Consider the following 24,987-nt stretch of genomic DNA (forward strand, 5'->3'; position numbering starts at 1 on the left):
TAGTATTTAAGGTTCATCTGCAGACGGCTCACAGTGCACGGATGGAGTTTAAGAACCCAAGTGCTGAAGAGCAACAATTATAAACTGCACTGTTTTTTCCACAAATATTTAAAATTCGTGCTCTTATGCTACTAGGCACTTCCAATACCACGATGGTATCAAATCTTGGTATATAATTGCTTTGGGTCCCCATTGTCTTCTCTGACATATACTTAAAGTAATATAGATTTCTGAAGTGGGATCCGTGCATGAAATCAGTTTCTAAATATGAACAACCATGTATTGCTATTCATTGTACAATACAAACAAAAGAAACCGGTGCAACTGTATTTGCCATTATAAGGACCACATTTCCACATTGGCCACTTTACTAATTTATTAACAAGGTTACTTTACAGCCAAATAGCCAAATTCTTTATTTTCCATCTCACGTGCATGTTACAAAACATAACAACAATAACAAAAAAAAAAAAAAGTGACAAAGATTAAATTGCTCATATTTTCAAAATATAGATTGAATACTGTGTCTTATCTTTCTATTTGGTCTTTCATAAATAATAATATTAACGTTATCCAATTATTCTGTTGCTGAATTTGTGAATTCTTGCAAAAGAGCAAGTATTCTGAGGAGAGCTCTTACGGTGTACCTTTAAATCATTCTACCACTGAGAGTACTGACATGGTATTTAGAAAATTCAGAGCATCATACTTCTTTCACCTGACATAAATGGAGGTTTTGCCACTGGGTTCTAAACACACAGAATCACATACATGCATATCTATATATCTTTGTCTCCAAGGTAGAGCTAACAGATCACTAATATTTCTGTAATTCATGATGTGTAAAAACCCAAGATGTATTTTTTTAGGCATGTAATTGGAGCCCAGCTGTTCAAGGTGTGGGTTGACTCTGATTGCTTCCACATTAATACTGAAACTCATTCCCAAAGAACAGTGGCATTTCTTAGTTTAAAAGGGTAACACCAAGTCTAACTAGAAATAAAATTGCTGATTCTGTATGTTTCCCTAGATTTCCTTAGAGGCATGATGTTTCTGGTGATGGATAATCAGGCTGAGAGTTAGAAAGTGGAGAAAGTGTATTCTTACCAACACATATATGTACAAATGCTAGAGTAACAAGTGGAGCCTCTCCTATAACTGTAAAGAATGACAAAGCCACAGTAGAGCTAAGAATTTTCTGGATTTTAAGCCTGCCAAGTTTATACCTCAATAAAATGAATGTTGTATCTGCCCTGAGGACCTGCATGTGTGTATTGTCTCTGTGTGCTGTTGGGAGACTACTGGTTTTAGCACCAGAAGTAGGTATAGTCAGGGTCTACAAAGTTTTTGATAAATATATTTATAAACCATGTAAAAATGTATACATTACCATCCTTCAAAATATCCCTGGGATGCTGTTGTTACACAGGTGGCTGTAAACTGCAGAAACATACAAAGCATTGGTGCTGGGGGCTAGGCCAGGTTTTACCATCAATGTGGCATTTACTTTTCTGATAACTTACAACCTGCAATCTTCCTACACTAGGATTAAAAAGTTATTTTAGCAAACAATTACAAAATCATTTTAGTGGAACAACACTTGTGCCAGCAGCCAAAACTGGTTAACGATGTTAAAAATCACATATTTTTAAAAGGGTATCTGTAAATTACCTTGGCTTTTCAATTTGAAAGTTTTGTTTTGTTTTGTTTTTAACAAACTATTCATAATGAACTCTTTAAAATAATGGAATTTACTAATGGAAGCCAACAGTCTAGATAAAATTGCTACCTCAAAACTTAGGTTAGTCATAATAACATAACTTTTTCCAAGTACAGAAGGAGGAGCCTGCAATTACATACAAATATCTCTAGAGCACTGTCAACAGTACAGATTAATTTGGTTGTTGCATGCCTGTTCTTGTATCATTCTTTAACAAGTGATATGGAAATCTTTGTTACTTTACTAACTGACCAGTCCAGAAAGCCAGCGATTATTTTGGCAAAACTAAATATAACTGTATCATAAAAACTAAATCCAAAATTAGATAACTTTAAGCAGTGGCATTCTCTAAAACTGTGAATTAACTTTCTCAACAAACTTCTATACTGAAGTACAAACTATGTCTTACTTTGTTGTAACCCTGCAAGCTGCTGAATTCAGTGTAACTAATGATAATGTAAAGAGTTCAGGATTTTGTAAATTTCCACTCAGACACAGAAATAATATTTTCAAATAGCTTTTACAAATCAAGTCTGCACTTGCCTCTTCTCACCCCTTTCCTGGCCCCATATTTAATGAGGACAGAGACTTTTCCCAAAGATCCACAAACTATCTGGTAATACATAGCCAGTTAGTTTATTGTTTGAAACAGCATTTAACACACAGTCTCAAGGGGCTTCCTGCCTTCTGAGCACAAGGCTGCAGATGAAACCCTTTTCCTGCCATGGACAGTATATTCCTGTCCAGCAAAATATTATTGCTATCTTCCCACAAAAAGATATAAAACCTTTTTTCTTACTGATCCTCTACAGCTTTTCCCCATGGAAATAAAGAACTGTTCCAGATCACAAATGCCACCAACAGAGCGGAACATTAATCTTCCCCTCCCTGACAGCGGTTGCTAATAGTCACGGTAATTGTGGGCCTGCCAGAATTGCATGCCAACTTTGTTTATTCTTCCTAATTCATTTGCTTTATACATTTCGAACATCTTTATTCAAGGAAGTTCATATTGAGTAAAATACTTCTGTTTCAACATAAGCTCTTCACCTCTAATGTATTTCAGTAGAGTTAGGAAGTAACTTCCTGCGTTTTTTTCCCCAGATATCCTATAGACAGCTTTCAACTGTTGGCAGCTTCGATGTGTTGCTAGACCAGTTATTTAAAACTCCAAGACTGTTTTGGACGAGGAATAATTAACCAGCAGCTAAAAAGTTAAAACTGCTTTCTTTGTCAATAATGATATTGGTCTGTTCTTTTACAGTTGTACAGGAATGTCCCAATTGTGACATTTGACAGAATCAACATTATGTAGAGAAATTACACAGAGGTAGACCATCTTACATAAGCCTGTGGATAATTTGTTTGCCTTATAGGGCTGCAAGATATGGGAATGTTCCCAGCACTCCAGGAGCTGTGCTGTGTCCAAGTCAAACATACGCCACAGAAACAGTGAAACCTTGTGCTCTCTAGATTGACATATTGAAACTGAGCCTAACACGACTGGTTTCAGGCTTCAGCTTATCCCTCTGCAGGCGCATTAGCAGGGTCCCCTTGCCTGGTTGCTTTTTTCCAGAAATGTATAATAGTTTAGTTGAGATCTCTGCCTCATGATTGGATCTGTTGACAGATAAGCATATGCACACAAAATGCAAGCACATAAATCTCAAGATTTTTTAAAAGAAAGATTACTTTTGTTGCTCTGCACCTGCTACATTCAGAAGTTTGACAGTTAGTTAGTAGACTCAGTTCTTCGTTAGCATTCCTTCTTCAAAAATTATAGATACTACAGGAATGACAGTAAGACTCCAGAAATTACTTCTATACTCTCGATGCAGACCATGCTGCCATACACTATGCAATGTAGCTATAACACATACACATGAAACGCAGGAATGAGGATACAGGTGCACAGCTAAGATTTGTAGTTAATTTTTCACCGTCTACAAAAACTTGTTTTCCCTGTACTTTGCTATTCTTTATTTTTTACTGCGTTCTATCTTTCTCCTCATTTTCCTCATATTCATTGTGAATATATTGCTATATGCAATTGTCACATTAAACATTTGCCTTTCTTCCTCAAACTGAATTTGACCTATTGTTTTGCCATTTCCAGGCCACAGTCTTGCGATTTCTCTTGTTTGTCTATACTTTCAGGGATACTTTTCGAAAGTTAGTTGCAACAGTTGCCTCAGACTTGACCAGATACTGTGGTTTTGATGCAGATACCAGTAGGTTAGAACAGGATGTCAGTGAAACATGACTTGCAAAGAAACATAGTAACTTGTATCAAGCCTAGTAGCACCTTGGTAAAACGGGGGTTTGGGCATACAAGTTCTTCAGTTGTGACAGGCCTGATAGACCACAAAACCCAAGCACTCCACTACTTCTTTATTTTTTGTACTTGCATCAGGTGTTTCACTAGAAGTTCTTACCCACAGCTTTATCTTGCTGTATTATTAAATCTTCAAAACTAGGCTACCACAAGATGTTCCATTACTCAACAGATACTGCATTCCCACCACTGCTGTTTGCCAGACTTAAATAGAAGTTTCTGATGTATTGATTCCTCTGCTTTACTCTCCCAAGTTTAGAAAGGACTCACTCAAATGCTAATTTGGAAAAATAAATAAAGGCAAATGTTTCAAGGGCACAAAATTTCCAGAAATCCACGTTTCAGATTAGTGAATATAGTTCATGAACTTGGCAAAGCAGCTAGGATTTAGCAAGCTTCTCCTAAGGTGAAATGTGAAGCCATCCTGTTTTGGCTGTTTGTTCACTTAATTTAGTCCATAATGTTTTCTAACATACATTTTTACATGGTTGATAACCACAAATCATGATTTCTGTGTATAACCAGAGAGCATAAGCTTAATTCTGGCAAATAAGAATTACTAAAAAGCACCAGTGGAGCTAATAGAGGAAAACTAGCAGGACTTTACCTGTTTCAGTTCCCACTGTGTCCTCTCTGCAGGCTAGAGGCAAGTTTGGTAATTGCAGATTTGTTGGATTCGCTAAAAGACCATCTCTGTTACTCGCTGGTGCACTCAGATCTCTGTCCACTCTAGAGAACAACCTTGTGATGGCGAAGAGCTGACTCTGATGGGTGTTATTTAGCTCTTATTTACTAATACAGAATAAAGTTTTTAGTTCCCATGTTCAAGGCTTTCTTTGCTTGCACATAGAAAGAAATGTTAGAGCTTGAAAATAAGACAGTCAACATTTTTAATAGCAATGCATATTATGAAATCACAGAAGGTATTTGTTCTTATGCCAAGCATGTACATTGTACAAAGTACATGTACATTGAAAAATTAAATATATCTGCCAGACTCTTTTCATGAGCCCAGCAAGCTGTAAACTATGATTATCCATCTCCAGTAGAGGCTTGTCCTCAGCCCTCGCTAAAATACTGTGACATCATGGCAAATTTATTTAAAAGAAATAGGCTTAGTAGGTACTCCGAGCTCTGTAACATGCTGTTAGGTTTCATTTCCAATTGTAAGATGGTTTCTTCTGCAGCTATTTCCTAAAATTCATTTCACAAAGAAATCCCATATTAGGATTTTTACTTTTATTTAAAAAAAAAAATTATACCACTACCAGAGTAGCATTCATAGGTTGAAATCAACACTGAAAGATAAGATAAGATTGAAAATACCTTGGAGTTTAGAAAACTGTGTTAAGCTAAATTCAGCTCTGGTAGTGCAGATAATACTTATGTATACAAGGAATGAATTTATCTTCTCTTTTTTTTTCCTCTTAAAATGATTCATTATACATTTTTACAGCAATCTCCCTATGCTTCTCACATGGCAGTCAAAAATTGAATTGCTACTGACTTTCGATGCAAGCAGGATAAGACTTTGCCAGAGGTAAAGAAATAAAGTCCTTTCTATAACTAAGAAAATGTTCTAAATTGACAACTTATATTATAATTTACATCTACTTTGCATAGTCTTTTATGAAGTGCAAATGTGTGACAGTGTAAATGTGTGACCATGCAAGTGCTTGATTCTTCCAAGGCTTGCAGACTCTTTAAAATAATCATGACAGAAAATTTCCTCCAAAATCAAAGCTATAAAATGCAAAAAAAATACAGTTAATTCACCTGAATCTCCTAACAGAAACAGTTCCTTTGTGAGAAGTACAAAACACTTGTGATAAAGTATGGAGTAACGACAGTAAGAGCAAATCATGGCAATGTAAACATTGTTCTGCAAGTTATTCTCAAATATCTAGCAAATTTATTGGCCCACTGATGCTGAAAGTAGGAATGGATTCTCATTCAATCCTTTCCAAATGACAGGTCTACTTTCTGTACTCCAGAGAGGAAAGGAAGGAGCAATTACATAATCTCTGTGAGACTAAACTATAAAACTGCTGCCTACTTCATTTCATGGTCTCTGTAGTTCATAGCTATCAATCCTTCATTGTTTCAAACCATTTTCAGCAATGCTAAATCTGTGACATCCTGGCACTTAAGAACAAAGGTGACAGGAAAGTAATTTGAATTAATTTTTAGGTAAATAATAATGGCAAATCTAAAAACTTCTAAGTTCTCTGAAATAGTTTCCTTGACCTTAGAGCTCGTCTCCATATGCCGTTAAAGGAATATTCTCCTCAAACTGAAAGGGTGTAAAAAGAACCTGGGTTAGCAGATGGATTGAAAATAAAATAATAATTCCAGCAACCCTGCACGTAACATCAGTGCTACACGCATGTTTTCCCACAGGAATAAGAATTTTTGCAATTCTGGAAGTGAATTACATATATACATTTAACTGTTGGGACCAAAAGATTGTTCCTGAGCTATTGTGTATGTTGGGTATTTTGTGTGTGTGTGTTTCTGTTGTGGTCGTGCCAGGGGGGGACGGGCGGGGTGCGCCGCTGCCTAACGCAACCGGGCAGCGCAGGGCCCATTACCGGCCGCGCCTGCCCCAGTGCCGTTCGGCGCCGCTGCCGCGCTCGTCTCTCCTCACGAGACTCGCGCCTCCCCTCACGCGTCGGCGCGCGGGCACAGCCGCTCCCCCCCACCCTGGCCGCGCGCACACGCTCTGCGGCTCCTCCCTCGCCGCTTGTTTTGGAGGAGCGCGTGGTCCTCTCCCATTGGGCCACGCGCCGCGGCGGCGATTGCGCGCGCGCGGGGACTACAGCTCCCGGGGTGCCGCGCGGCTGCCCGAGGAGCGGGCGCTGGGGCGTTGTGCGGGTGGCGGCGGCCGCGCGAGAGGACCGTGAGCGCGCGGCGGTGCTGTGACGGCGGCAGCGCGCGGGCAGGTTGAGGCGGGCGCGGCGCCCCCGCCCGACGGCTCCCGCTGCAGGCAGCAGGAGACACTGCCACCGCCGCCGACCCTCAGCTCGGCTGGCTCCTTCCTGTGGCGGAGGCGACGGCGGCTGCTGCGCGGCGGGGCGAGGGCCGCCCTCCCCCCGTCAGCCGCGGCGGGCGGAGCGGCGGCGGCAGCAGCAACAGCAGCATGAGCGGCGGCAGTGCCGTCTGGAGCACAGCGGCGAGGGCGCAGTTGGCAGCGCGGCTGCTGGCGGTGCTCGGCTGCGTCCTGACAGCGGAGGCCCAGGTAGGAACCAGTGGCAGATGGGACGATGCGGCAGGGTCCTCTCATGGCGGGCGGGGAGCGTGGCCGGTCAGGGCTGCTCCGCTGGCCGTGGGAAGGGCTGCGAGCCTTCGCCTGAGGGCAGGGAAAACAGAGGTCCTCCTGGTCGCGGGCTGCGGGACGCGGTGAGGGCTTTTGGGAGGGTCGTGGGGGAGAGGGCAGCTTCGGGCCGTGTGTTGTGCAGCCTCCGGCGAAGTCTGGGGATCCCTCGCTGGAGTCTGTAGCCCGTGCCCTTTTTAGTATCCTGCGGCTGCTGCTTACTCGGGGGCAGCCGGGGCCGGGCGGTTGGGAGCCTCCGCGCCGTGGGGCCCCGTTACTGTAGTGAGGGGAGAAACAGGTTGACCTGGGAGCCACTGGTAGTATCGTTAAATAGTGGTCCAGGTACACCAAGGAGTTGTTTAATCCACGTAACACTGCTTGCTGCCTGTGAGGTGTTGTGCTGAGGAACTTTGGTTTGGGTCATATACTTGAGTTTAGGCAGAAACTTCGGTGCCCTTATGAAGTCGATGAGAAGCTGTATGTTTGAATGATAATTCTAGTGCCCAGGCTTGGCTTGTGTTTAGGTCATGTGTGTTTGTCCACGTTACAGAGAAGGTTGAGAATGCACCTTCTTTCTGTAAAATGCCTTTGCAGTTTCAGAATGACAGGTGTTTGTAGTTGGCAGTTTGCTGTTCATCATCATCAGCATGACTGTGGCTGCAATAATAGCTGGTGTCAAGTAGGGAAGGGTTTCAGCTGGACAAAAGACATTAGAGTGAGTTTATATGGAAACATGATGTCCATGTGGAGCGAAGTTTGTTTTCAGTACCTGATTTTTTTTTTTTTTTTTTATTTTCTAAGTTTCTGCTTTGTGTAACATGCTGTGTTGTGACCATGCAAGGCAGTGACTAGAGTATTCTGACACAGATAGCTTTTATTGCAGCTTTTTTCTATTGTAAGTTTGTTTTCTCAGCTTTAAAAATGCCTTAGTTTAGTAGCTGTTTTAGAGTAACTAGATGCTAATTGAATTGAGATTCTTAAAGAGCCCTTAACAAACTGGTATGGTCTTCTTATGATGCTTGGCAGAGAGGCTGGTTGTCGCTATTTAGTGAAATTGTTAGCATATTGTATTCAGAGTTTAAATACCTAGAGTGTGACTTGTGCAGGGAAAAGATGAGCTAGCCATTAGTTCTTGGACTCGTGTTACCTATGATTTTTCTGTCATTCTGCAGCTATAGCAAAGTAAAACATTAAGGAAGAAAACAAGGTATCCCAGGTGGTCTTCTAATTGTTGAGGCAATTAAAGTACAACCACCTGATAACACTAATAAGGTTGTTTGTATGAGTAGATTGGTTGTTAGTATATGCATTTTTTTCAGGTTTTTCTTAATGTTGAAGTGCTGAATATGTGTCTTTTTCCAGATTTCATAAGGATAAATTGAGGCAGATTGGACTTTGACCTTTTCTTCCGAAAAGCTGATTTATCTTGGAGCAGATAAGTTAGAAGTTTAACATCTCCAGTACAGCTCTGATATCTGTACAAGAACTAAACTAGGTTTGACAATACATGGAAATATTTGATAAACATATGGAAATATAGAAGAAATAGCAGCTATTCAATGTCAAACAACTTCTTGAACACAAATTATAGTCGGGTAACGCTTTTGAAGTTTATCGTAGAGTTCAAGGTGAAAAGAAAGCTTGATACTTGTCCATTGTAATAAAAAGTGTGATAAATTACAGTACAATTTGGCTCTATATTTGTGAACTAAGTTAACTAGTATAGTTCAATTAAAAAAAGGCAAAGTGCCAGTTGTGTGAATAGCAACACAGGTCCTGCAATACAGAATTTTAACTGTGTAATATGCTGTTCTTGTTTTTGATGTCTTCAGTTTGAGAAATAATTCACTGGAAGATCCAGGTGTTGACAAAATTGGAATGATTTTCTGCATGTGCTTAGAGTCTTCCATCATTATGCAAGTGAGAGCACTGAAGGCTATACCTGGACTAATTTAAAAAACCTCTCAACCGGGCTACTTGCAGCCTGTGTTGCTATTGTATTAGTTAGCGATGAATTGACTCCACTGGTGTGCGGTATTGGTGTTTCATATGTGCTGTCAGCCCGTTTTTTGAATTGTGGTTGGTACAGATATAGCATAGTTTAATTTTAGAGCATGACTTCCAAGGAAACATTGATTTTGCTATTTTATGTACAAGGAGCCAACTGTTCCAGTTTTGAAAAGGTTGTGAGAAAGCAATTTAGAATTTCATTTGCTTGGTCTTGTCACTCTAAATTAATTTTTCTCTTAATAATTTCTTAGACTAGTTCTAATTTTTGGGGAGGGCTTATTTCTGAAGCTTCATAATGTTCTAAATAAACTGTACTGTACTTTGAAAGATGTTCTTAGAATCGAGATTCTTATCAGATACATCTGGTAAAGATGTGACCTCCATTAGTTTGCTCTCTTAGTTGAATAAAAAGACTGCAGCTTTTTATTTTCCCATGGGGATTTGACACTGAGTGTAACTACCGCGTGCTAATATGGAACATTATTCCACTGAAAAAACTTTTTCAGTTTTGTATAGATGGTAAAAATATTTTTGTGAGCAGTGGCTATCTTCCTGAGGTGGTAATTAAAATAGTTTCCTCCTCTTTATCTTCTGAGTCCAAAGAAAATTTCTCAGACCTTTCTTATTGCTTTCAGCTTAGTAAATGATAGCTCTTTGCATAAGGTTTATTCTGTTTATTCAGTTTAATAGTATTTGAGCAAAATGTTCAGTTATCTTTTTGCCTTTTTATATTATAATGAATTGTACTACTGTTTGTTTTGTGGTATGGTGTTACCTCTTAAGACTGCAAAATTAATTTCTGCCTATGTGTGACTGGAGTCATTATAGATTAAAATGCAGGGGGGTATTTCTGCAAGTATCAGTAATAAGAAGTTTTGTCTTCTGACTTTCAAGTTGGTAGTCATGTGGGCTGTGAGCTTTCTTGGCTTTGTGAAAAACCTGTAATTACAAATAGTCTCTTTCATAGCTGTTTGCCCAGGTTTAAAGATAGATAACATTAACAAGGCAAGGAGAACAGTGTGGAAGACATTGGGTAACTTCCCTTAAATGAGTTTTACTTCATTGCCATATCTACTCTGCAGAATTGTGACTGCCTATTTAGTGCCTTGGGAAAAATAGGATCTACGTAAGGTGAATTTTCTACTTAAATGCTTTACTGCCATACCCTCACTACTTTATTCTCACAGGGGGTTGGGGGAAATCCACTTTCCAGGCCACTTTTATGCTTCATAAAAGAGCAGAAGCCTGCAATTTGGTTTCTAGTGACTTTTTTACATCAAGCTTGGTTATATGAGAGTATCTGTTCTGTGAAGTAGTGGAGTGATTTATCATGCATAAAACAGATTAGATGATTTTGTAATCTCATTTATGTGAAACCTGTGGAGAAAATAAATACTGTAAAATATTTTTTGTCTCCTTTTGCACATAACCTTCTAATAATTAGAAGTTCTTCTAAGACCATGCAAGATATAAGATGTGTGAGCTTTCCTATTTTATATGCTTTCTAGGCCATCGTGTATGTCAATGAATTTTCTGTCTGGTTGAAGAGCAGTAGTAGTTAGCAACAGTGCTGGGTTCCATTCCCTTACATATGGTCTAAAGCCTTTAAAGTTTTTACCACTTTCTGCTAAGACACTGTCAGGATCTCAGAGAAAGTATTGCTGTAGCTTAGTCTGATAAGTTAGTTGAGCCTGTTCTCTCTGCTACTTGCATGGTCCCACCTTCCTCTCCCATGCTGGCAGTAGCGCTTTTGCACTTGTCAGCACTCCTTTTCGTAAAAGTGGTCTTAAGCTAGTGCGGTACCTTGAACCAGCTCGCTGACCTGGCACAAGAAGAGGGATGGGACCTGCAAATTCCACAATAGATCTACAGCCTTACAACAGAAGCACCTGTTTCTGTTTTTCCTAGTATTTTTTTGTAGAATTTAACTTCAAAGTTACTAACTTTTTGCGCACAGAAGTACCTGTTCCCCTTTCTCGCATGTCTAGTTGGAGTGTTCTTACACTTTGGGAGGAATTATAGAAATAAAATGACGGTGCATTATTGTGGTGGTTTTTTGGCAAATCAACTAACGAGTGTTTGGTGGGAGAATACTTGGTATTCAACTCTGTGCTAATATACCATGTGTTCATAATATGGAAAATCTTACTGATCATTCTGCAGAAAGTTCTATATGCTGAATCTGTCAACAAATTTCAGGACTGAAAGTGTTAATCTGGCTAACTTTGATTCAGCATTGTAGTTGGAAGTGAACTTAAGCTCGGAAAAAAGTGCTAAAGTCTGTTTTCTAATTCTGAGTGTGTAAAGTATCCTGTAGAGTATTTTAGTTTTGAGAAATAAATTATTTGCTATGGAACTTCATTTCATGGTATTTCTTTTGACTGCCATATTTTCCTGTAGTTAGTGTTGCATTTTTATTAAAAATTGTATGTATTTTTTTAATAGCTCACAGGAGTCCTAGATGATTGTTTATGTGACATAGAAAGCATCGATGACTTCAATACTTTCAAGATCTTCCCCAAAATACAGAAACTGCAAGAACGTGATTACTTCAGATATTACAAGGTACAATTATAATGGTGTTTTCCTGAATAACTTAAATAAAATTTTAAAAATATAGGGAGAATTACATACAAAATCAACTTGTCAGTATTAAGTTGTCTTTTAGAAGCCCACAGCTCTTTAATTTGGTTGTAGCAGGTTTTCAGTGCCTGACAGTTATGTTGGCAATACGTCATGTTTGCTATGTTAATCCCAGAGTCAGTGACAGTAAAGCATGACTGCATTTATTCAGCTGATAAGTGGTAACTTTAAAGGTAGTATCTTTATACTGCTTCATCTGGAAAAGTATTGTATATTACCAACTTTCTGACAGCGTGCATTACTTGTCTTCTAAGAAACGTGGGTAATTTTAAATTGAAATATTGCAGTGATTTCCTTTTCTTGTAAGTTGCTATCTGAGTTCTCTACCTAGAGAATCGTTATTCCTTTGAAAAATAGGTAAAAATACATTGACTTCAGCAAAGTGTTTGACAGAGTCTGCCACAGCATCCTTACAGCTAAACTGAGGGAGTGTGGTCTGGACAATCGGGTAGTGAGGTGGACTGTGAACTGGCTGAAGGGAAGAAGCCAGAGAGTTGTGGTCAATGGGGCAGAGTCCAGTTGGAGGCCTGTATCTAGTGGAGTGCCTCAAGAGTCAGTACTGGGGCTGGTATTATTTAGTATATTCATTGATGATTTGGATGATGGTTTAGAGTGTACTACCAGCAAGTTTGCTGATGACACCAAACTGGGAGGAGTGGCTGACATGCCAGAAGGCTGTGCTGCCATCCAGTGAGACCTGAACAGGCTGGAGAGTTGGGTGGGGAAAAATTTAATGAAATATAACAAGGGCAAGTATAGAGTATTGCATCTGGGTAGGAACAACCGCAGGTTCCAGTATAAGTTGGGGAATGGCCTATTAGAGAGCCGTGTGGGGGAAAGGGACCTGGGGGTCCTGGTGGACAGCAGGATGACCATGAGCCAGCACTGTGCCCTTGGGGCCAAGAAGGCCAATGGCATCCTGGAGTGTATTAGAACGGGGGTGGTCAGTAGGTTGAGAGAGGTTCTCTTTCCCTTCTACTCTGCCCTGGTGAGACCACACCTGGAATATTATGTCCAGTTCTGTGCCCCTCCATTCAAGGAGAGGGAACTGCTGGACAGAGTCCAGCACAGGGCCATGAACATGATGGAGTGGAGCATCTCCCTTATGAGGAAAGGCTGAGGGAGCTGGCTTTCTTTAGTTTGGAGGAGACTGAGGGGTGACCTCATTAATGTTTACAAATATAAAGGGTGAGTGTCATGAGGATGGAGCCAGGCTCTTCTCAGTGACAGCCAATGGTAGGACAAGGGGTAATGGGTTCAAATTATAACACAAGAGGTTCCCCTTAAATTTGAGAAGAAACTTCTTCTCAGTGAGGGTATCAGGACACTGGAACAGGCTGCCCAGGGAGGCTGTGGAGTCTCCTACTCTGGAGATGTTCAAAACCCACCTGGGCACATTCTGTGTAACCTCATCTAGGGGTTCCTGCTCTAGCAGGGTAAATGTACTAGATGATCTTTTGAGGTCCCTTCCAATCCCTAACATTCTTTGATTCTGTGAATTTTCAAGTTGTATGTAATATCACTTTTTTATTACTTTAAAAATTTTTCTTTCTCTGTATTAGAATCTGATGAGTAGAATAAGACATTTGAAGCCTGATACTTCTGGTTTCAGGTGCGCTTAACTTGAAAATGAGGTTGCATTCTGGGATAATCAGATGATTGCCTGTCACTGGAGAAAGGACGTTACACTCCTTAAGAGCAGACTGTCCTGCCCCTTCTGTGTTTTTCTTACTTGGGCTTGTCTGACTGTGCATTAGGCCAATGCATCTCTTCAACCTGGTAGATTTTCAATTTGGATATTTGGGTTTGGTTGGTTTGGTTTTGTTTTCCCTAGGATGTAGCAAGTTATCTAGCTGGTCCGGAATCAGACAAGTATTAAACACATGCAAGATGGGGTTATGAATGTGAGGAAGGAGAAAAAAAGTGATAGAGTCTTCCATTTCTAGGCTTAGCAAGCAGTAATGTGTAACTTCATTCAGAATCTCCTCCTGCTACATGATACAACTCTGACTTCACTTTTCAGGAGAAACAAGATATGTGCAACTACAGTGATAATACATCACATTGTAGTGGTGATTAAATTCTCCAGAGACAACAGAAAGGTATAAAACAGAGGAACAACACATATACAGGGTTTCATACAATCCTGTTTTCACCCTGCAAATCTAGAGCTGCTGATCATTTCAACAGCAGTTATGCAGATTATACTTAAATAGTGTTGCCATCCTACCTCATCTTTCATACTGATCTTCCTAAAGGATGGGCAATTACAAAGGCCAGTCTGCAGTCCACCCATCACCACACATTATTTAATACTTCCAGTTGTGACAGGGAAGAATCTGTGGTGAACAAGAAAACTAAGTCAGAATGTTTTTCACCTTTTCCGCTCTGAATATGCAACAGTTTTTTTGATGGCCCTGCGGGGAATCATGGAATTGCTATTAAGCACATAGGTGGATGTGGAGATTATGAGGGTAGGCAATGATCATCCGGGTCAACTACAGTGTAGCTAAATACTGAATAAGCATAGGGGGAGTATACTTGTTCTGGGAGTAAAAACACTCCTACTCTGAAGTAATTTAATTTGTAATAGGAATTTGGATCATGAGCTTTTGTAACTACAGTCACAGTATTCCTGTTGTGTTACTAGTTCAACAGCCATAAAATAACTCTAAATGTAGTCTATAGTGCTGAATGGACTATCTCGTTTTTATTTTAAAATAAAATTTTCTCTGACTTTTAAAAGCTTGATGAAACTGTGCTAGGTGGTTTCTATATGGTTAATGGAACACTTCTCAGTGAAATAAATAAGGGAATAAGTTATTTTGTCTCTGTGTATTTTTATCCGTCAAAATACACAAAGTATGGAAGCCTCATGCTAAGGAATCTAACTTTGAATCTGTGACAAGTACTGAATAATGCTTCAAAAGATAATAATGAGATCTAATACTTCACACCCTGAAGAAAGTATAAGGATGTTCTGTGTAGTCAGCGCGTGATTGGTATTGGTTAAAGTACAAGTGCTATACAGCTGCAGTGACTCTCAGAACTGTGTGTGCACTGGTTTTCAGTGCTCTTGAGTCATTCTGGAAATAGTATATCTTGATTTGCAGGTGTTCTTTCTGAATTAATCTGCAGTTTAGACAGCAGTATTCTTTTATTTACAATGTTCCTCTGTGTCAGAATAGCGACTGCCTAGTTACTTGCATCTCAAGTATGTTAACATTTTTTTATTGCTACAGTTTACTTTGAAGAAGGTTGTAGTCTAAGTATGTTAGCTGGTCTTTTTATTGGTAGAAATTGGTGGGAAGAGCATGTTTCATATAATAGGTCTTATTGTGAAGGTCATGTAAAATGTAATACTTTTTGTGCTTTACTTAAAAAAAGATGAGTGAACAAGTACAAAAAAATTATAAAATTTTGCTTTTTTTTTTTTTTCTAGGGGTGGTGTTTGTGGATTGAATAGAGGCAACAGGCAGGAAGTGACCTAAAATCTCTACTTTTAATGTATCTACGCTAGCATGGCTTGAACTGTAACTAGAAGATGGTTGTCATCACTCCTAAGAAGTTGTACCATCTGCCTAATGTCTTGTTTTTTGACTGAGAATCTCTCTAACTTTTTGAAGCTGAATTTATAATCCCCAGTCATGCTAACTAAGTAAATCAAAATTGATACCTGGAAATCAGTCTTTCCTTCAGATGCTTTATAGTAGTTAACTTTGTATATGTGTTTTGAAAATACAGAAAGAACTTGCTGAAAGGTTTGGTAGAGCAATTTAGTATAATAAAGGGCAGTTGAGCAAGTCAAACATTAAGTTTTGTTCTTTGGAGATCTTTTGTGGTATCGAGAGAACACTTAAAGAGGCAATTTTTTGTTTTGCTTTAATTTGGGTACATAGTACCTCAGAACAACTTATCCTTCAGGCATTAAAGGTTGTTTCTTGAATTTTTGTGCATGGTTTTGATTTTTCTTAGCTGTCAAAATTAAGTGAATAGACTGGAGGGAGAGTAAAATCTGGCTATAATGGATCTGAGATTCTTCTTATTGTACCCCATTTGTATCAGAGGCATACTTTTGTCTAGTTTTTCTTTTGGTTAATGTGTTATGTATAATGCTGGGGAAAAAAATTAATTTGATACATGTATCTATTGTTGAGGTTTTGGTTTGACAATTCAGTGAATGTAGCCATTGGGCTTCTATTACTGTATTACCCCCAAAACAGGCCACTTAAAGCCACTTAAATAGACTCTGGCAGTTAAATGTGTTTGAAGCATAAAGGGGTTTTTTTTAAATGGAATAATTGTTCAAGGCTGCTCAGTGATTTCAGGTTTTCTCCAAATTAAAAGATTGAGTATTCTGTTTCTTTTATCATAGCAGGAATCCTTCAGGTACCATATGCAGTGGACTCCAAGTTCATGATTTAGAGTTCATTTGCCAATTCTTATAATTTGAGGCCATTATAATACTCTTTCTTCCTTGACCAGTTATGATGTGTAGTAAAGATTGCCTGGTTTTATTGCTTGAAACCTGAAATCATCCAAGCGCTTATTTTAGTTAGTTAACTTGTGCACTAGTCTGTCCTCTATCAAATGTATTTTCTTGATCAGTGTAGTACAACGGATTGTAAATACAACCATTTTATGGTTGCATATGGCTGATTTGCCTTCTTTCTGATAGCTTATTTACTGCTTTGAAGTGATATTAGTGGTGAGAGTTTTAATTTGTGATTTCACATACTATGTGTCCACTGGAGACCATTATCACTAACAATTCCTCTCTGGCAACTTTCAGTTTATGTGCTCAGAGGTAGAGTAGTTAAAAGAAACCAACCAATAGACCAAACCTGCACACCTCTCCCCACCCCAGTTTAAGTACTAAATTTAATCCTTTTTCCTTGTATCCTCTCCTTTAATTTGAAAGGATTTCTTGGTACTGAGAGCTATTTCTTTAAAGTTGCCTTATATAAGTGTTGGTTGTAAACTTTTGGGTTTGTATGTGTAGGTCAACCTGAAGAGACCGTGCCCGTTTTGGGCTGATGATGGCCACTGTTCTATCAAAGACTGTCATGTAGAGCCTTGTCCTGAGGTATGGATTGAATAATATGAAACAGAAAAAGGTCATTTGGTTAAAAAGTTTGTGAATTTGCAGTGACTAACAATGTTTACTAAAGAGAACTTAAATTTAAATAAAGGAGTGACAATACAATTATTTTCAATTTCAGAAACAGAAATTCAACCAAAATATTTTAAGGTTTTAGTTATTTTACCAATAAACCAAAAAAAAAGTTAAGAATAAGTCTCTTTTAAGCTCTAGCATTGTTTTGGATATATAATCTTGAGAAGGTAAAGGAGAAAGTTAATTATTTAAAAGCAAGTTTGCTTTGACCTCTGTAATATTTGATTTGTAGATTTTAATCAGACAATCATTTCTATGAACAGTGTGAAACTGTGATTTTTTTTTTTTTTTAGAGTAAAATACCTGTTGGAATTAAGGCTGGGAGCTCTAATAAAGTAAGTATTAATTAATTTTACAAGTTCTTTCTGGTTGTGGTGTTGTTTTTCTTTGTTTCTTTAAAAATCTTAACATTACAGTCGCGGTGTGACTTTTTACAAACTTTCAGTCTTGGTATAGTGATGAAATTGTTAACGTTACCATAACTGATCAGTTCCTGTATGAGGCTTTACATTTTCACTTTTACATATAATAGTGTTTCTGACATAGCTGATACTGTCGTGTCATTATGAGTCTGTCACAGCTTGAGAGCTGGTGCATACTGACTCAGTGAATGACCAGTGACAGCAGTATGTGGCCATAGAATGCCTGATGCAAAATATTTTGTTCATTTCTGAGTACTGGCCACCTTCTACAGGGCCTGGGCTAAGATGCACAGAGGTAGTATCAGTGTGGTCTTTTGTAAGAATCATATATAATCACAACCTGTAACGTTAAAAGAACCTTAACAATTACATGTAGTTTTGCCATGTCTAGTGTTGAGATGCTTATTAGTCCAAAAATGATTTGGTCTTTAGGCTAAAGTGGTCAGTGCCAGATTATGTAGTAAGTATGTGTTGTTGGCTTTTGCTTGCTTCTCTCCAAGTCATCTTTCCTAGATCACCAAGCGATCTTAGCAAAGCCAGAAAAGTAGAGAGGGTATACATGCCCAGAAAAAAGGTCAGAGCAGAAAAAGAAACAACCCTCCTCTGCGCCCAAATCCCAAACACACTGCCCAAGGATAAGAATTTTTGCAGTTGATGGAGTAATGGTGCCCAAATGAGAGATCTTCCTGTTGAGTGCAGTGGCTGTGTTGTAGACCCCTACTTTCCATTGCTTAACTATCGTATCTCCATCCTCCCCAGTATTTTCCACCTCACTGGGCAGTCACAGTTGGTGCTTGCCTCACCTGAATGTAGTTCACCATATTGTAAATGGCTATTGGCATTAGGTGTAGACTTTATACCAAGAAAGATCACTGAAAATAGCTGAGAGGAATACTTCATTGTGAATCAATGACTTCTGTGTCCTGCTGTCATGAACAGTGCAGACAAGTCTGCCCAAGCTTTAACTCAAGAAGTAGTCTTGGCTTCTGTTCATACATACATACTCAAACTGAAGTGTGCCCCTTCATTGAAAGGTTTCTGGTGATCAGAGAAGAAACATCTTTCTCACTGACATGACTTAAATGTCAGTCATTCACTGTTTCAGCACAAGCAACTTTGGTTGTTCTGGGAAAACTTTTGCACTATCTCTAGACAGTAGATCTAGGGTTTTACATGTTGCCAGTTCTCTTTTACATTGACTCTGTTCTCTTCCAAGCTTGAATGCAGAGAAACTGGCACCTGGAACACCGTAGTGCCTCCTAAAGAGGCATTCTAAGACTTTAAAGGCTGTTTTAGAAACTCTTCTTCTAGTAGGCATTTGAGCTACTTGATTGATTAATCTTGAGAGTCATAAGTAAGATGTTAATTAGTAGCCAAAAAGTATGCTGTTCTTAAGATATGTCACATGAGCATATTGAATCAGACTTTGGAAGTGAAAAATCAGCCACCTTTTGCTTTCTCCACAACAATGAAACTGGGATAGCTTATTTGGGAAGCTATCTTTTGCTGGTGTGTTTGCTACAGTTGTTTCCTTTGGAATGCCTTGTAGGTTGTTGCAACCAGCTACAGTACTGAAAGTTGGGCAGTTCTGCACCTTTAATCTGTAGCAGAGCAAAGGCACTGATATCTGCTGTTTCTTTGTCAGAAAATGAGATATTTCTGCAGGAAAATTTTTGTCAGGACTGACGTAAATCTTACCTGCAGTATTTTCTTCTTATGATTCAGTTAAAGATCTTTCTCGGAGTCAATTAAAAATTTACTATCTCATTTAATATCCCTTTTAATGAAACATCAGACTCATCTTAGTGTGGTGTTTTGTATCAAGAGCTATGCAAGTACTGTGCTGTTAGCTTGTGATTAGTCCATTTGGGAAAGTTGCGCATTATGGATTATCCTTAAAGTATTGGTTTAAAAAAAAAAAAAAAGGTGCTTTTCCTCTGGGGACATATATGTCCAGTTTCTCTCTTTCATCCTGATAGTGTCTGCCTTGGAAAAGTGAAAACAACTCAAGACATGTTTTGAATTATGAGATCTATGATCTCTTCAGTAGAAATACTCAGGATAGAAGTTTTCTGTGGTGTAACTGCTTGCCTTCTGTGCAGTTTCCTATTGCCCTTCTCTCTTAATTTAGATGAGCTTGTAAACTTCTAGTTTTATTTAGGCTTTTGTGGGGGATTTTTTTTGTTTGTTTGCTGAAGCATAGAGAGAACAGTTCTTCTTTTGAAATCTCATCTAGCCACAAAGACCAGGGTTACACTTGCACAGCTTCCCTACAGAAGTGCAGTTAACAATAGAGGATCTCTCTTTAATTCTTGGCACCAACATAAGGTTTTTGAGATGCTGCTGGAGAGGCACGAAGGAGGGCTAGACATTAGAGAACTGTCATGACAGCTGCTATATTAATCTTTGAAGCAAGGGACAGGATGCACTGACTGGAGGTTAAAGCATTTAACTTAATATTTTACTTCCAGTCTACCTCTTTTCTGTTTTCTTCCAGAAACGGCTCTTAGGAGATCCTGCTTTGGCAGGAACAGATTCTTTGTCCTGATCTACTCAGTGGTCACAGAGCACTGGTCTGATAGCTGTTGCTGTTGAACAGTGGAGAATAGTGAAGCCTGGAAACGTATTTCGAGGCTTGAATATTCATTCTGTTTGAAACCTTAAATTTAGGATTATATTCTTGGCAGTAATGCTTTTCACTTCAGGATAGGGAATGATTTGCAATTCTAGGCATGCAAAATGTTTTCTTCAGCATCTCGGTATGTTATTTCTTCAGCAATACCTGATTCATTCTAGGTCAGATATGTTCCTTGTTCAGATTTTTCCATTTAGCATCCATATGATACTAAACAATGAGCCCCCACACCTGGCAAATCCAAGAAAATGAAGTGTTTCCTTCTAGAGTAAATATGGGAAAGGCCCCTAAAAAGGTTTAAATTACTTGTGTTTTTCAATCTCCTTAATTTCTTTGGTCTTCAGTAGGTTCTGCTATTTTTCCATGTTTTTGTTCTGGCAAACATATTTTTAAAGCAAGTCATCTTGCTTACTCATTTGAACAGTTTTAATTAAATCCTTTCTTTTTTGAGCAGTGTTGTGATACTTTGCTTTAGCATCTTGGTGACAAGTCTGTCATCAGAAATGAACCATTCTCCTTAAAAATGTATACAACTACTGTTGTTTGCTATTGCTGAAGGGTTGACCTGAGCTTATGTTTTTATTTTGAGCTGGTTTTGGATAGTAATCCTTCATGTCAATATGTATGTGCCCTGAAGTGAAGCCAGAAGTTTAGTTTTGTATAAGCTACCAGTCACTTAACATAAAATCATTTTCTGTATCTTTTAAGGACTGTGATATGCTAGAAATCTCTAAACCTAAGGCTGAGCCTACAAAATAAAACACACACAGACAAAAACACCCTAACCTGAAAACCCAAAAAAAGAGTAATTTGGGTTTGTTTAGCTTTTAAGAGAGCAGTGATACTATCTATTATGTTTCAAAACTGTTAGAAGGATTTTTTTTTTTGTTTAGCTTTAAGCTGACAGATTTAACAAATTCCCAAATAACCATATTATTGTTGTGTAGTGGTATTCAATCTTTAATTCTTTGAATGTTTTTCTTGGTATTATAACAGTAAGTCTATTTTAGTGGGTTACTCTTTTTAAAATACTGTAGAATCAGAGTTCAACCTAAATACTTCAACATTGCCTTTAAAATAATAAAAATTTGAGTTCAGCTTGAAAAGCCTCTCTTCAGAGCTGTGCACATCTAAGGCATGCCAATGAAAAGGATTAAAGGAAACATGAGGGGAAAATGGCTAATACTGATACATTTTCCTACTGAAATGAACAATGAAACTGGGGGTATGATTATGCTTGCAAAATACAAGGTATGTTATAGGTTTGATGCTTTGTGTCTTCCAAGGTCCTTTTACAAGAATGTAAATAAGTATGGGAAACACTTCAGAACTCAATTTAAATAACAACAAAAAAATCTTCTGTGATAGTTAAGTCCACAGAGTGAAATTTGCTTGATGAAATTAAGCAAATAGAAACAAGAAGTGGTCCAGAATTACTTACTGCTTCTAGAATCTGAGAACTTTCCCTGATGCTAGTCAACTCAGTGCTAAACCTAGAAATATCTTTCACAGCATCTGTTCTTGGAGAATTTTAGCTAATTCATTTGTATATTAAATATGAACTTTCTTACAGTATTCAAAAGCGGCAAATAATTCCAAAGAATTGGAAGACTGTGAGCAAGCTAACAAACTGGGAGCAGTTAACAGTACCTTAAGGTATGCTGTGATTTACAATAATAGTACAAAAATAGTAACAAAGAAGCTTTTCATTTTTGTCTGTCTTGTTTTTGCAATGTGCTGGTTTTTATTCTTCATTCTTTCCGTAGCCCATTAGAAAGTAAATGTGAAATGATGCAAGAACATCTGAAGGTAAAGGCATGAAGTGGAAAAAAAAAAAAAAAAGTGCACTTTGATATATTTTGAAAGAGGTATCTTACAGCATCAGGAGTTGGAGGAAACTTGCCCATAAATCCACCTTTCTTCTAGTTTTTGATGATACCAGTCTTTGTTCTTGATGACTGTACTTGGTTAAGGGATTCTCACATACTCTGTCCCTCTGTTACACTGATGTGCCTGTTTGTGAATATTCAGTGAACCAGGTCAGGGAGTTTGTGAGTTACTTTTGTTGTTGGTAAAGTTATTTTTAGCTTGGATCAATTCCCTGGTCTTGCTTATTGCATGGCACAGTCAGGGTTGAGTGGGAGGAACTCTGTAGTTGCCCCTGAATAGAAAAGTATGTGGAGCAGCACTTAAAAAACCTTGCATTCGACTATATTCCCCAGCTTTAAAAAAGTAGAAATAGAAGAATCAGTTCTTCACTGTTGATGGAGAACTGTGGTGGCTTTGACCACAGATTTCAGCACTTCTACTTGATAGAGGTGTTGAAATTCTTTTCTGTTACCTGACAAAATGGGTCTGCCATGAAAAAGCAACTGCTGCTGCCTTATGTGTGGTGTTATAGAACAAACTGGGTAGAACCCTTATCCAAGCTTTTTTTTGGTGTGTTTGTGTTGGTTTGTTGTTTGTTGCTTTTTTTTTTTTTTTGGGGGGGGAAGGGGGAGGTGTGAAATAAGAAACTGTTAACTCTTTTTACTACTGTAGGGCAAAAGAATATGAGATTGAGTACACAGATGGAGACCTAAAGAGAATGCCTTCTGTGAGCCTGGGATAGAGGATTAAAACTGAGAGGGGGGCAAGTAATGGACCCTGCAAGTGCAGGAAGGTTTTATGCTTTGTAAGCAAGCCTCCATGTTCTCTGCCTAGCAGTGCATCATTGTGTACACATGTGCAGGCACATCGCAAGAAGATGCAGGCGCTGGTCAGTTCAGCCTTGCTGAGAGATCACTGGGCCTGCTGAGCTCGCCTGTATGTCAAGGCTTCAGGCAGGCGCAGCGTCTCGCTCTTTCACAACAAAGCAGGAATCTCAGACATAGTGATAAGGTGCCTAGAGTTTCTCACAGGCCTATGTTATCTGACACAGAGGTTCTACTCCTCAAGCACACAAGGTCACTAAAACAATTAGTGTGATGTATGTGCTTTCTCTACAGACAGGTGCAAGTCACTTGAGTGTATTTACATTTAACTAATCTCCTTGCCAAATCTTCTGCTATATCCCCATACAATCATCCTCATGGCTTTGGGTTATTTTTCTTTATCATCTGTATTTCTTGTGATTATCAGATCTTGCCTACTAATAATTACTGGAGAAGTTCCTTGCTGAATGCCAAATACCAGGGTGATGTGGGAGAAAGTTAGAAATGTATCTTGTTATAGAATTGCCTCTGTTTGTAGAACTGAGCTAGTACTAATTTGATCAAATGGAATAGGCCGTTTTCATTATTTCAAGGTGTTCCACTGCAGCCTCGCACAGAGTTCCCAATCTTTGCTTATATGTTGCTGTCAGTAGCGTGGCATCAGAAGTTCTGTGCTGCACCTATGCACAGGGGAAAACATTTAGCTTTTGGCACTGCTTATGTTTCATAGTGTGGGAACTTCAAAGTACTTGTCTCTCTGGTACAGTACACCTTTGAAAATGCTAGGCTGAGTGGAATACCATTATTACTTAAAAGGCTTAAGACAAATCATATTTATTGACTAATTTAGCTTTGAAAGGGCATTTAGACATCCAGTCTCCCACTAAAAAGCAAGGCTAACTATTGCAGATCTCGTTGAAATTACAGGTAACAAAAATATGATGCATCCTCCCCTCACCCCCAAGTGACAGCTGCTATAGTACTTTGAAAAGTGTTAAAAATGCGTGCTATGACAATATTTTACCAAGGTGTTACCAAAGGAAGAGAAGTCACTGCCACTCCACAGTTTGTTCAAATAATGACGGTGAAGTCTTTCTTGCTGTCTGACATTAATGACTTTAAAAAGTACTGCAGTTGATGCCTGCTTGAATCTCTGCAGTTAACAAGCAGTAACTCCACATATTCTCGAGTTAGATATTCAGAATTCAGTTCCAAGTTAACTACTATATGTGGATTGTGTTTCTTACTGACATTGTTAATTTAAAAGTTTAAAATCAAATGTATTTTTTTCCCTTCAGTAACCAAAGTAAGGAGGCTTTCATTGACTGGGCAAGATACGATGATTCACAGGATCATTTTTGTGAACTTGATGGTAAAATGTTTAAGCTTTTTCAGAGTTTATTTGCTGTCTCTTAAAAAAAAATAAAGGATTACAGTTTTGTCTGCAAACAACCATTTAAAAAAAGTTTTAATTTTGTGCTAAGTAGAGGTGTGACAGTTCATATCATCCTACAGGCAAATAATGTATTTTTTTACAAGGAGCATTTGATACTCTACACAGTGCACGTTCACTGTTACCTTCTGTTAGTATAGTGAACAGGAGACTTTTATGGATATAAAGAAGAGGGTAAATGGGAGGGGCTTGGCATATGTTTTTTAAAAAGCTTATTCTCACAAAAGAGTTTCATCTAGCGCAAATACAAGACAAATAACTTGCAGCTGATTCAGTTTCTTAGTACTATATTATTTTTGTTGCTATTCTACTGTCTGTGCTTGGACTGAGTTGATTCCTCGTCCAGCCTTCCTATGTTTCCAGATGATCTCTGCACTAAATTCACCCTTATTTGTAGGGACTTTCTTATTGTTAAAACATTAGGATACTAGACTGTGTCTTCCCTCTGCTCCACATGTGTGAGTCTTTTTATTTGCTTGTAACATTCAAAGTTCAAATGAATGTTTTTCAGATAAATATAAGAATTGCCAAGTTCAGGAATGACTGCTTAAAAGCCTTTTTAATAAACACCTTGGAAAGCTTTCTAT

General features: G+C 38.6%; 1 protein-coding gene across 3 annotated transcripts in view; it reads left to right on the forward strand.

Moving 5' to 3' along the window:
* Positions 1 to 6,909: 6,909 nt before the first annotated feature.
* ERO1B (endoplasmic reticulum oxidoreductase 1 beta) overlaps positions 6,910 to 24,987 on the forward strand; it is a 30,238-nt gene continuing 12,160 nt past the window's right edge. For 2 of the 3 annotated variants that reach the window (XM_065833846.2, XM_065833847.2), the window contains exons 1-6: positions 6,912 to 7,293; positions 11,824 to 11,943; positions 17,024 to 17,107; positions 17,491 to 17,532; positions 21,828 to 21,910; positions 24,246 to 24,319. In XM_065833846.2, the coding sequence (XP_065689918.1) occupies positions 7,195 to 7,293; positions 11,824 to 11,943; positions 17,024 to 17,107; positions 17,491 to 17,532; positions 21,828 to 21,910; positions 24,246 to 24,319 (502 nt within the window). In that variant the 5' untranslated portion in view covers positions 6,912 to 7,194. Of the gene's footprint in view, positions 7,294 to 11,823; positions 11,944 to 17,023; positions 17,108 to 17,490; positions 17,533 to 21,827; positions 21,911 to 24,245; positions 24,320 to 24,987 lie in introns of all 3 variants that reach the window. The other variant, XM_071806266.1, reaches the window with a different exon arrangement.

The sequence above is a fragment of the Patagioenas fasciata genome, chromosome 3 (assembly GCF_037038585.1).
Source record: "Patagioenas fasciata isolate bPatFas1 chromosome 3, bPatFas1.hap1, whole genome shotgun sequence".
Taxonomy (NCBI): Eukaryota; Metazoa; Chordata; class Aves; order Columbiformes; family Columbidae; genus Patagioenas; species Patagioenas fasciata.